The 12,224-nt window shown below is 51.7% G+C and overlaps 5 protein-coding genes across 5 annotated transcripts; 3 read left to right on the top strand and 2 right to left on the bottom strand.

Moving 5' to 3' along the window:
- Positions 1 to 721: 721 nt before the first annotated feature.
- On the top strand, positions 722 to 1,268 carry JCM15063_006406 (bZIP transcription factor; the record flags this gene model as incomplete). Its single annotated transcript, XM_076680503.1, has 2 exons — positions 722 to 1,192; positions 1,263 to 1,268. The coding sequence occupies 2 exons, from the start codon at positions 722 to 724 to the stop codon at positions 1,266 to 1,268; spliced, it is 477 nt and encodes a 158-aa protein (XP_076532352.1).
- A 427-nt stretch (positions 1,269 to 1,695) lies between these two features.
- JCM15063_006405 (uncharacterized protein) lies at positions 1,696 to 2,449 on the bottom strand (the record flags this gene model as incomplete). Its single annotated transcript, XM_076680502.1, has 2 exons — positions 1,696 to 1,886; positions 1,948 to 2,449. 2 exons carry the CDS (start codon positions 2,447 to 2,449, stop codon positions 1,696 to 1,698), a joined length of 693 nt encoding a protein of 230 aa, XP_076532351.1.
- A 462-nt stretch (positions 2,450 to 2,911) lies between these two features.
- PRP18 (mRNA splicing protein PRP18) lies at positions 2,912 to 4,581 on the bottom strand (the record flags this gene model as incomplete). Its single annotated transcript, XM_076680501.1, has 7 exons — positions 2,912 to 2,921; positions 3,017 to 3,063; positions 3,142 to 3,249; positions 3,337 to 3,471; positions 3,549 to 3,646; positions 3,718 to 3,760; positions 3,832 to 4,581. 7 exons carry the CDS (start codon positions 4,579 to 4,581, stop codon positions 2,912 to 2,914), a joined length of 1,191 nt encoding a protein of 396 aa, XP_076532350.1.
- A 1,357-nt stretch (positions 4,582 to 5,938) lies between these two features.
- Positions 5,939 to 8,110, top strand: GAL7 (UDP-glucose:hexose-1-phosphate uridylyltransferase; the record flags this gene model as incomplete). Its single annotated transcript, XM_076680500.1, has 9 exons — positions 5,939 to 6,044; positions 6,460 to 6,611; positions 6,707 to 6,897; positions 6,968 to 7,024; positions 7,092 to 7,146; positions 7,211 to 7,311; positions 7,374 to 7,544; positions 7,633 to 7,905; positions 8,002 to 8,110. 9 exons carry the CDS (start codon positions 5,939 to 5,941, stop codon positions 8,108 to 8,110), a joined length of 1,215 nt encoding a protein of 404 aa, XP_076532349.1.
- A 252-nt stretch (positions 8,111 to 8,362) lies between these two features.
- Positions 8,363 to 11,896, top strand: JCM15063_006402 (uncharacterized protein; the record flags this gene model as incomplete). The annotated part of the gene is made up of 8 exons (XM_076680499.1): positions 8,363 to 8,408; positions 8,564 to 9,418; positions 9,491 to 9,547; positions 9,628 to 9,897; positions 9,973 to 10,134; positions 10,216 to 10,464; positions 10,569 to 10,633; positions 10,718 to 11,896. 8 exons carry the CDS (start codon positions 8,363 to 8,365, stop codon positions 11,894 to 11,896), a joined length of 2,883 nt encoding a protein of 960 aa, XP_076532348.1.
- Between the last annotated feature and the right edge of the window lie 328 nt (positions 11,897 to 12,224).

The raw sequence follows: 12,224 nt of genomic DNA, 5'->3' as shown, positions 1-12,224 counted from the left end.
GAGTGCGCTGGACAAGTTTGTCGGGCCGTCGACTGCGTAATCGATGACGCCGAGCTGAACGTCGGCGTCAACGCTAGCTAGCGAGTCAGCACTACGCGCACGAGGGCTGGAACCACTCTAGAAGAGATCAGTGCCCAAGATCGGGTTGCTCTTGTAGTAGAAGCTGATCAGGTCCTGCGGAATTTGCGACAAGGCGGTGCGATATCCTCTCTCGGGTTCGTAAGCGTGATCCAAGCTGCGTGCGAGCTACAGAGCAGAAGCCAAGGCGCTGTATACGGCTGCGTAAGACCCCGATCAGCCAGCCAGTCCACGATGACGATGATCGAGGCAGAGTGTATGCGGCGATACGTGGCGAGATCAAGCCGAACGAGCGTCCAACGCAGCGAGCAGCGATACGGACGCGTCCCAGTCACGAGAGAGTACCCGAGCTTCACACGGTGCTGAACCATCGGATCTTGGAGGGGTGTGAGGGTAGGTGGTGAAGCCTCTCGCGATGCGCGTGCATGACCCGCCTCTCCTCTCTCTCTCCAAACCCGACCGACTCGCCCAGCCAGCTTCGATCTCGCCGTTCGATCGATCTCCTTTTCGCTTGCAAGTTGGACCAGGTCGCGCAAACTTTGGAGAAAGGCCTTTACTGCCTTGTCGCTTACTTGCCATCTGACTTTGGCTCATCATACCTTGAACCCTTTTCCCCTTTCCCGCTGGCACCTTCTCTTGCTCGATGACTGGCACGAGGGGAAAGCGAATCAAGTTGTCCCCTTCAACCCACGCACCTTCGATCCCGATCGACCCCAACTTGGTCACGAACCACGATCCCGGTTCACCTGCGTACGAGTCCCCAAACGTCTCGCCGCAACCTCATGGCAGCGCGAGTGGGTTGAACGGGACCCCTTCGACGGATCGGGCTGCCGAACGCAAAGAACGCAATCGACTCGCCGCGCAACGTTCGCGAGACAAACGAGCGCAAGAGTTTGCTGCCGTCGCGGCCGAATGCGATCAACTGCGAGGCGAAGTTGAAGAGCTCAAGATCAGGATTGAGGAACAGGAACACGAGTTGAAACTCAAGGACGAAAGGATACACGAGCTCGAACAACTGACGAAACCGAAACCATCCGGGAACGGGACTTTGACCACAACGACTGGGAATCGAGGTCTGAGCGATCTCGTACAGGCTTCAAATTTCCTCGACCAAGTCAGTTCAACGAGTTTGTATCGTTCTCGTCTCCTGCAGGATCTAATGTCGTTTCAATCTGCGGTCTCAGCTCTGATAACCATCATGTTTCCCCTTTGAAACATAGTATCGTCTCTCGAATCTAGCTTTTCCCCCTTCCATCCCCTGTGTCGTCAATTTCCGTAACATAACCCTTTGATGTACCCTGTCGTCATTTTTGTTCGTAACCCCCCCTCTAGTGTTGTACCTGCCCTTTTTTAACGTGTTGTGATGCTGCAACGCTTTTGCTTTACCATATTCGCGATTCCCAGATCCTGTAGTTCTCGCGAGGCACTCGACGTCCAAGAGCATGTTGCGATTCTCATGAAACCTTTCTTCTTGAAAACCCTCGCCAAGCAGATCCCTCCTGATACTTGGAAGCAAGCTTTGATCGCGAGCACACAACAACCAGGGATGCATGAACAGAGAGCAAGTACAGGTATTAGGGGGTCAATGTACCAAAAAGGGAAACAGTGTTGATGGTTCTACCGCTTTGAAGGACTTGAACCGAACCCTGACAGTTCCAACCCGCTACTGAACCGTTTCATCAACCCAGGTCGTCTTGCCGATTTACTCCCATTCTTGAGTTTCTCGATCCTCTCCTTCTCTTTCGCGGCGTACTCTTCTCGACTCAAAGGAGCCTCTTGTTCGACCATCGGTGCGAACCATCCAGAACCTGTCCCTTTACGGATCAGCTCACAAGTCTCGTTTGTAGCAAGAAGGGTAATTCGTTATACCTGTTCGAAATTGTGACATGAAGGATGAACTTGATGAAGAAGGAGGTTTCCCAGTCGATTTGGACGCTTTCAAAGTCGCACCACTCTCACTACGTTTCCTACCATTCTGAACAGGACTGGTCGAAGAAGAAGAAGGAGGAGGTAGATCTTCACTCAAAGCTGCCGAGATCTGTCTCGACAAATCACTCGTCGAAGTCGGTAATCCAGGTCTCGGGGTTCGAGTCGGATCCGATTCAGGAGGAGGAGAACCTCCATGTTCAGAAGAGAGTGGCGACCAAGGGTTTCGACCTGTCGGTTGATCGGTGGTGGGATTCGTTCGAACTCGAGATGAAGATCGAGAGTTGTTGCTGGAACTCGTGCTGCGAGAGGACAAGGAAGGGTCGTACAGAGAACGATCTACGAAGGGATCACTCGCGACGGATGAACTGGCGTCGAGCGAAGGTCCACGAGAGTAATCGAACGAAGGTCCTCGAGACGAGGAACTCTGAGATGTTGGATACATTCGGGGTTTTCAGAGCGGCAGGGGCGCAAGTCTTGAAAGTGTGTGTTGCGATACAGCTGCTCGTTTTGGTTGTAAAGGTGGTGGTTGGGTTTGGGAGATCAACTGTTTGCAATTTAGAATGCATGATGACGCTCTCTTTCGACTCGCTCTTGTAAATTCGGAGACGTCCTTGTCGCCGAGTCGTCTAGTTCGCAAAGCAACTTTGAAACAGAAAGCCCACGGTGCTCGCAATACAGCTTGGCTGGGAATATGCGCGACATTACGTGTTTTCGGCTCGAAGCCCTCCAACAGGCCAATTCGTCGGCATCAAAAGCAGAGGCGTGTCTGGCACAGAGCTTGATTCGATTAAACACGAGAGAAAAGAATAAAACAACATTTTGTCACTGGGTACGAGAAATTACATGGCGGGACTTTCTGCTGGGAACGACATGGTCGCAAGCGTGAAACCAGTTTTCTTTGACCTCAACCCATCCTGCGCGGGTTGAAGAAGGAAAGAACGGATTGGTGCAAGAGTTAGCGTTTGGTTCATGTTTAAAACAAAGCCTGTAGTTCAATAGGAAAACGCACTTTTGGGAGACATCAGCTGGAGGGCGAATAGCTTGAGCAAAAGTGAGCTATCACAATCGAAATCAAAAAAAAAAAACAAGTTTAGCTCGCGGGTTTCAAACAAGACGCTTGATAGTTGAGCGTACCAGTCGTTTCAAACTTTGAATGTATTTCCGACTTGTCTCGTCGTTGAGTGCGTGCGCAACATTGTTGGAAAAGATACGTTCACGTCCTGCACGTTCGTGGATACCAACCTGTTACGAAAATCGAGGGACCTTTCTCTGTCAGTAAGCCCAAAATCGCAGCGTTCTGTCCAATGGTCGAGATTTTGGGTCACGCACCATTGTTACTCCGATTGGCCATGGAGCATTCCCAATCGATAGCCGCAGGTATGCATCGTTTGCGCGCAGGTACTCGCGAGTTTGCATGTAGAACGTGATTTCGGCCACCGCGAGGAGAACATCGTCGGCGAGATCCTGCCAAAGAAACGGGTACCGCAATGATCAACATCAAAAAGACTTTTCCCGAACATGGTGCTTGCGAATTGACGTACTCGTTTCCGTAGTTGTTTGAACAACGGTTTGAGGTATTCGGCCGAGGTGGATTGAGTGGCAGCAGCGACTTTGCCTTGTGTCGAAAGTTTGACCGATTCTGCACGCAGGTACTCGAATCGCGTCAGCTGCGGGCAAAAGGAGGGCTATGGATATTTAGAAAGAGCGAACCTGGTCGATCCGCGAGAGATTGTTCCCATTCTTTCAAAACTCGCTGTAGCAGGAAAGCCACGTGAGTCTCGCGCGCAGGTCGAATTTGGGCGACGATCGGAAACTCCTACATACCTTGAGAGCATGGTAGATCTGGGGATACACCTTGTGCGGGTTCGATTTGACGAGGTCAAGATCGACCAGGACCTCTTCGTCTTTCGGATTTGGTACTTTTGGTTTGCCATCGGCTTCAACTGATCGAGACTGTGCTTCAGACTTTGCAGTGGCATCTAGTTTCGCCTTGTCTTTCGCAGGTTGCGTGTCTGCCGCTTTCTTCTTCTCCTTCTCTCGCTCGATCCCAAGTTCTTGACCTTCCATCGCCCGAGCGAAATCGTTGCGCTGTCCCTCGGACCGTTCCTCGATCAATTCGAGTGCCCTCAACCTCAACCTGCGTTCCTTGTCCGTCTCGGCAAACAATCGAATCGGTTGTCCAATCTTGCGCAACCTTCGAATCGCTTCGTCGTTCGAGACGTTGAACATTTCGGCTTTCTTGTCTTCTCCTGCAGACAAATCGGCCGAAGTGCCTCTCGACGATTGTGCCGCTGCTCCAGGAGACAAGAGTCGATCTGGCACGGCGGCGGCGGCGTTCGGGGACTGAGGTTTCGTGCCGTACAGGCGTTCCTTGCGTAGACGTTCCTTCTCCTGTGCTCGTTCCTGCTCCTCGTGTGCTCTCAGAGCTTCGAGTTCACTCCGCTTGAGGTACTTTTTCGGAGGAGGACTGTCATCGTGGGTCGCAGTCGAGGTGGAGAGACCAGGTGAGGGAGAGGGCGACAAGTGTTCGAGCTGGCGCTTCTTGCTCTGGATCTCTGCTTTGAGAAAGTCCATCGGCAGGGTACGGATGCGGGTGGGAGCGAAAGCGAGCGAGCGGCTGCGGTGAGTGCCAGTTGGAGAGTAGGTTGCAACTTTGGGCTCGCTTGCGATCGCCTACTCTTCCCGCATCAACGTCCCCTGTCCACCATGTCTGCCGAAGAAGGTCAAGTGAGTAGTCTGTTCGAACCCGCTGTGCCGAGGATCAAGTCTCCTATAAGCGGCTCACAGTGCGAGAACTGACGGATCGGTGTTCATCTTGTTGCAACCTCGCCCCCCTCACAGTCCACCGTACTCCAAACCGCCGCATTCGACGCCCGGTTCCCCAACACGAACCAATCGAAACACTGCGTGAGTTTCATCCTTTCTTCTGTCTCGTCGCGCGAAGCGAGGGATCGGACTGTGTCCCTTCGCGTGCATTCCGATTCGCCTCCCGTACTGACTCTTCGCGCATCGTTCCGCATGATTGTTCAATACTAGTTCCAATCCTACGTGGTGAGATCACTACATTGGGTTAGGTCCCCCCTCTTCCCTCGAATGTCACTCACGGCGATGGATTCACTTTCCACCAGGACTACTTCCGATGCGTTGATGCCAAGGGAGAGGATTTCCCTGCGTGCAAGACTGTCAGTGACATGAATCTCGAATCCCTCGCTTTCAAGTGTTAGCCCTTTCAAACTGACCGAAACATCTTTTGATAGTTCTGGCGCACTTACCACTCGCTCTGCCCGAGTACACTTTTCAATTTCCTTCCCGTGTTTCTTGCCTCTTTCAGAATATCTGACTATAGCTTCTCCATTCAAAACAGACGAGTGGATCGCCAAGTGGGACGAGCAACGTGAGGAGGTAAAGTCTTTTCTCGTTTCCCCATGTTCCCGCTTTTCCAGTTCACTAATCTGGCGCTCTTGTTGCAGAACCGATTCCCTGCCAAGCTCTCGGCATAAGTTTTGGGGTCGTAGTTTTGGGCTTGTGCCCTGGATCGTTACTTATGCAAGAAAAAAAAAGCCTGGTTTCAACCTGTTTTCATTGCGGTTATGAGTTGGATCGTCGGTCTCAGTTCTCGATGACCTTGTGGAAATGTTTCGTAACTGCTCTGGTCATAGGGGGACCGACTAGATCGTTGAAACGTTTCATCGAAATCAACAAGTCGGTGATCGTTTATAAACAGAACCGCCTTAGTCATGCTGCCATTGGCGCACGTTCGCGCCAAAGAATACCGAAAAGGATTTCCCACGAGGTTTGTTTACGAGAATCGACTTGATTCCTTACATTATCACATATGACAAGCCCCCACTCGCCGAATCGTTTTTTATTACGCGGTTACCCGTCATCAAAAGAAACCACGACTTTCGAAACTCTGCCTCAACCCCTAAACATGTCTGTCGACCCGTCCCAGACTGGACAAGCCGTTCCGTTCAATCCTCTCGACCATTCACACCGCAGGTGGAACCCTTTGAGACAAGAATGGGTCTTGTGTAGTCGTGAGTTCTTTCTGTTGATCATCCCATTCTCGAGGTTGTGAACGCAACTCTCTCTCTCTTTCTCGTCTCGAGAGGCTCGGTCTATTTTCAGGAGGAGCATGTTCGTTCGACCAGGTCGTCTTGCTAGCTGGCAGATTGACCGGGTACTTGTGAGACTTAACAACAAGCGTCATTTCTATGAAAAGTGGGGGGGGAGGGGGAAACGGATCCATGTGTGGACGCTTCTCGTAGGGTACAGAAAGAGAAACGATGGTACGTGCTCTATTAATGATGAGCATAGCTGTACGTTGGAACATGTAGCGGGAAAGCGGACTGTTGGGAGATTCGGGTCCTTTTCTTGCTCCCCCCCGAATCCCAGTATTCTCCCCCGAGACGTCAATTCCTGATCCTTTTGTAAGCGTTGTTCCGTATCCAGCTCATCGCACTAAGCGACCTTGGCAAGGCGCAACCGAAGCTCCTCAACTCGAGAACCGACCCGAATACGACGAAAAATGTTACCTCTGTCCAGGCAACACGCGTGCCGGAGGCAAAGTCACTGACAAGTACGATAAAACGTACATCTTTGAGGTAAAAAGCCTTTCCCATTTTCCCCTCATCACTCTCAAAAAAAAAAAAGTCAAGATCACAAAACTGATTTTTCCTCCTCGTGGTGGTGTTTGTAGAACGATTATGCTGCGTTGTTGCCAGATCTCGTCGAACCCGCTCCTCCCGTCTCTCAGGATCAAGCAATCGCTTCCCTGTTCAAAACGGAACCGGCTCGAGGCAAATGTTTTGTGATTTGTTTCAGCCCTCGACATGATTTGACGGTCGCCGAAATGAAAGACCAAGAAATCGTTGGTGTCATTGACGCATGGTGAGTATTCTACTACTCGTAAGAGCGAGCTGTGTCAGAAAAATGGGCTGATTGTGGTTCGCTTTGTCAGGACCAAATTGTACACTCAAGTCTCGAACGAGAACCCTTGGATCAAGTACATTCAAGTGTGAGTTGCATTTTCGCCACGTACTTGGTGTCTTGTCTCCGCATGCTGATCCCATAAACGCGAGCAGGTTCGAGAACAAGGGATCGATGATGGGATGCTCGAACCCTCACCCTCATGGTCAGGTATGATCTTGATTTTTCAATCGTTGCCTTATTCCCCAAAAATACTTATCAAGTTCCGCGGTAGGCATGGTCCATGTCTTATGTCCCATCGATCCCGTCCGTCATGCTCAAGTCGCAACGTCAATTCGCGAAAGAGCAGAAAGCGGTTCAAGGCTTGCCAACCTTGTAAGGTCTCGTGTAATCTCTTGCGATCGCAGATTGTCACCTAACCTGTCGTATGTGTTTAGGACAAACTCGCTCCCTTCTCTCCTCCTGACTTACGCATGTACCGAACTTGCAACGTACCAAAAGTCTCCGAATGCGCCCGACTCTCGAGTCGTACACCTCGGAGAAGACTTTTTGGCGGTCGTCCCGTACTGGGCCAGTTGGCCATTCGAAATCATGGTACTCCCCTACCGGTACAGTTTTCTTTTTTCCCCTCTCCTCGATTGTGATTGGCTTCAAGTTTCCTGACGTCCAAATTCTATCTTGTTGTCTTCCCCAAAGTCGACACATTCCTTCGATCGCGTACCTGACTGAAGGGGAGAAACGAGATCTCGCTCAAGTGCTCGGTGCAGTCGGACGTCGATTCGACAACTTGTTTGAATGCTCGTTCGCGTACTCGATGGGAGTCTACCAAGCTCCCGTTCACGACTCTTTGGTTTCACAACAAGATCTCGAGAACCCGGAGAGTGTACACGATGCTGCGTATGCGCAATTGCATATTGGATTCTACCCGCCTTTGCTGAGAAGTTCGACGGTCAAGAAATACCTCGTTGGGTGAGTCATTTTTTTCGTTTTCTTTGTTCTTCTTCTTGCTTTCTCAGCCGTTATCAAAAGTGTTGACTGAGATGGTGCGTGGGTGTTTTTCTCTAGGTTCGAACTGTTTGCAGAGACGCAACGCGACATTACTCCCGAACAAGCCGCGCAACGACTACGAGACCAACCTGCTGACAAGCACTACAAGGAAGTGCTCAAGCAGTAGCCTGTCATTTCCAAAGCGGCAGAGATGCATTTCGGAATACGGACAAAAAATTAGAAATGCTATACACAGATGCTGTGTCTTTATCTGTTACTGTAGAAATTGAAGCACGGGGAGCGAGAATGAGAGAGAGTATTTTTTTTGGTCAACGCGGACGTGAGACAGACCCCTATAAAGTTTTCGTTGGCGACCCTCCTCGCGAGACTTTGGAAGAATCACGTTGCCTCGGCGCAAGCGACGCGCGAGGCGTTCCACATGACGAGCGGTGTACCATTCACCTCGAATCTACAGAACACTTCGCGTGAGTTCTCAGCATTCCCTCGTGACCTGAAAGCTGGCGAGGGAGGAGGATGGGTTCCCCTGTTGTGTTTGACCTCTCCTTCCTCCTCGCCTTCGGTCTCGCTCTCCGAACTGCAAGACTACTGAAGCTCGTTCTCTATGGATGACTCGCAATAGATCCTGATCAAGTCCAACAACCCGAGCAACAACAGGAGCAGGAGACTTGTGCCGCACTTGCTCCTCCCGCAACCGACCCAAACGGCAGCACCAAAGCCCATTCTACTTTCGTTGAACTCCCTTCCTCTCGAATGACCTATACTGGAACGAACGCCAGCATCGAACCGATGGATCCGACTCGAGAGACGCTTGCGGTTGATGCAGGAACAGGAGGTGGTTCTTCTTCCTCTTCTTCTTCTGCACTTGGAGGCACTCTCGTCTCGACTGATCAGCACATCCTTCCCACACGTTCGTTCAACGATTCACTCGACGACACGAGTCTGACTGCTGCGCTCGTTGCCGCACTCGTTCAAACTCGAGATGGACCGTTCCCACCTTCGAACCACCTTCCTCCTACCCCGATCGTCCCACCAAATCACACTCAACAGGAAGATCTTCAAGTTGATTCGGATTCAAACTCGGTTCACGACCAAGTTGGAAACGGAGTTCAAGAGGAACCGCAGCACGAATCAGTGCAGCTCGAAGGAACTCGTACCAGGTCTGGACGCCGGACTCGACCTACTCCTGCCGCCATGTCGTCGTACTCGAACTCGTCAGGAACCCTCGCTTCCACCCAGGCCCACACTAGCGGTACGACGTTCGACTCGATTTCGTCATCGAGGTCAAACTTGGGACCTGCATCGGGCAGAAAGAAAGGGTCGAGAGTTCGTTGGACTCCTGCAGAAGACGAACGGTTGGTCGAGTTGATCAAGGAGGAACCACCTCTAACCTGGACCCAGATGGGAGAGAGGCTCGGAAGACCGGGTGCAGGGTGTGCTATGCGATGGTACAATTTCATCAGGCAACAAGTCGGAGGTCCGTTTTCCCTTCAATGACCTGACATTTTTGTTCTTGAGGAGATGACTCACAAGAGTGTGTCTGATGCAGAAGCCGAGGCCGAAACTCTTTCAAACAAAATGCGTGGCAAAGCTGGAGGAGGACATGGTGAGCCCTTTTCTCTCTTTCGAATCCTATGACGATTCCCCCAAAAGACCGCTGACGCCGAGCTGTTTCCTGTTGCCCAGTTGCGCCACACGGAACATCGGGATCGACTCTTGACGAACTAGAACAGGAACTTCAGGTCGAAGACAACCCGAATGAAACAGAGCAGGGAGCCAATGAACCTCCGGATTCAGCGCATTCGGTACCAGAGGTCACTGCCGTCGGTGCACAAGCGCCCTCCACGAATGGGCCGATGCGTCCGAGTCAACAAATGCAAGTCGGACCGAGCCGTATCAGGACTGTCGACTCTGTTCAACCGCTCCCGATCAACCAGGGACATCCTCAGTTACCGAGTTGAGTTTTTTCTAACCCGCCTGCCCCCTATCCTTTGAAGTTTGTCTGACCGATTTCAGGCTCTGGTCTCGTAGCTCCACCTGCGATCGCATCTGACGGGTTGTACGCAGGAGGCTATCCTCTCACTGGCCAAGTGGTCAACCTCGGAACAATCCCTCTCGAACAACTTCCTCCCCGTCTGCCTCCCGATCCATCGAAACCTGGTCACCCTTTCCCGAGAACTGGAGCGATTCACAGTCAGTCCCTCACCTTCTCCTGCTTCTCCGGAAATCTCCCAAAGCCTGTGACTGACCGGAGCTTTTTCCAAGACCCGATAGGTAATTCAGGACCCAACTACTTGCCGGATCAAGCACTCGTCAAAGACCCTCCGATCCCGTTTGTCAAAAACACGATCATTCGAGGTCGTCGAACCCACGACGCGACGACGTTGCAAGCGGTCATCGATGATGCTCCTGTTGGCAAACAGAAGAAAGTACATCCGTGTCCTGCCGACAATTGTGGTGCGGCGTTCAAACGTAGTGAACATTTGAAACGACACTACAAGAGTGTACATCGTGGAGAGAAACGTGAGTCTTCTTTCCTTTAGGAGGGACCGATCTTTACTCGTAAGGTACAACAAGCCAAATCGATTTTGGAACTGATTTCTTTGTGGTATCATGTCGGTTGACAGCTTTTCCGTGCAAGATTGAAAACTGTGGCAAATCGTTCTCACGCAAAGACAATCTGCAACAACATGTTAGGCGTCTTGCTTTTCCCTCTTTCGTTTTCATGTTCGAGAAAACCCAGGATTACTGATGCTTGTTTTGCCGGATTCTGCAGCAAGCCATGGTACACGGAGTTCGAGCAGTCTACACGTACTCGGATGGAACGGTATCCGTCAACCCCCCGGATGGAGACGAAGATCCAGTCGACATTGCGTACGAAGAAGTGGATATCACCAAGACTGCTCGAGGTGCCGCACGACAAGCTCGGCAACAAGCTCGAGCGAAGAAAACGGAAACGAAAAAGACGACAACGGGTGGAATGGCGTCGAGGAAACGTCGAGTCAAGCGAGAAGCGGATTTGGATCTTTCAGAGGACGAAGATGAACGGGATGAAGAAGAAGGAGACGATGATGACGACGACCTTGAATCGGACAAGCATGAACGCCTCAGGCACGAGAATGGCAACTATCCACCCCCGCACAGGATCGGGGTTCGACCTACAGTTCACCCTGTCGGTCCCGTTCAAGGCTTGCATCAACCGCGCCAATTGTCCCCTCCGGCTTCGCACACTCGTATTGCGACTCATCCAGTGCCGTCGAGGGGAACGTCGAACGTGCAAGGGCTCATGAGTCAGAGTTCAGTCGGACACAGTTTCCCGATCGGACCGAATTCGAACGGAAGCAGCAGGACGCACGGATACGGAATCGGATCGAACGGACACGGTCATCACGAAGTCAGGAGAAGTGCGAGTTCCGAGTCGAACGAGAGGGGCGCGATCAGTGATGTCAGGCATCCAGTGCTCGGGGACAAGAGACCGCGCGAAGCGAATGGGACGGGAGATCATGGCGGGGTCGACAAGAGGTTGAGACTTGTCGGAGATGTACAAGCACATGAACTCGATCCCGCTCTGCGAGTTCTCGCCGATGCGACCGCAGCTGTATCGTCTGGTCGCAACTCTCCATTCGGAACTGTTCCTTCTCCGGTCCCAACCATTGCAAGTTCGATCGCACCCAACTCGTCATCATCAGTTCAACCTGGACTCTCTCCTTTGATCCAACATGCGCTCAAACAACACCAACAACAGCAATCAACGTCAGCACCGTCTTCATCCTCCATTCGTCCTTCGACTCAGCCGCACACGGAGCAGCAAGATATCCCCGTTAGTGCTACTGCACCGTACGCGCTTCCAGCAAGCGCTACCGTCACGTCTCGTCCCTTCGTGACCGCCTCGACGAAGCAGGCCATCTCAAATCAGGCGAATAGTGTTGCGACAGGGTATCAACGGAACGCTTGAAACGAGGAAGAGGGGAAACCAACCATCTCGGTGTTTTGAACTACTATTGTTGCCCTTTTTTGGAGGCGTAAGCGGATTCTCCACCTGGGTTTTACCTGAACACCTCTCTTTTTTGAGGTGAAAGAAATGCAACAACGGAAATTACAGTGGCCTGTCTGGAGAGCGATTCAACGGGATATTCTTCTGCGAGGCGGAGCCGCTGAGATAGTCTCTCGGTGGTATAGCGATTGTCGTTGGAAGAGAGTATCACGACAAGAAATATGAATATCCTGCGTTCTACCGCTTGTACTATTCGCTTGTGCCAGAATTCTCCCCTGTCTACCTAATG

Source organism: Sporobolomyces koalae, assembly GCF_050403365.1.
Source record: "Sporobolomyces koalae JCM15063 DNA, S_koalae_JCM15063T_v1_ctg39, whole genome shotgun sequence".
NCBI lineage: Eukaryota > Fungi > Basidiomycota > Microbotryomycetes > Sporidiobolales > Sporidiobolaceae > Sporobolomyces > Sporobolomyces koalae.
The sequence above is the reverse complement of the archived record's forward strand: the minus strand, read 5'-3'. Positions and strand labels throughout refer to the sequence as shown.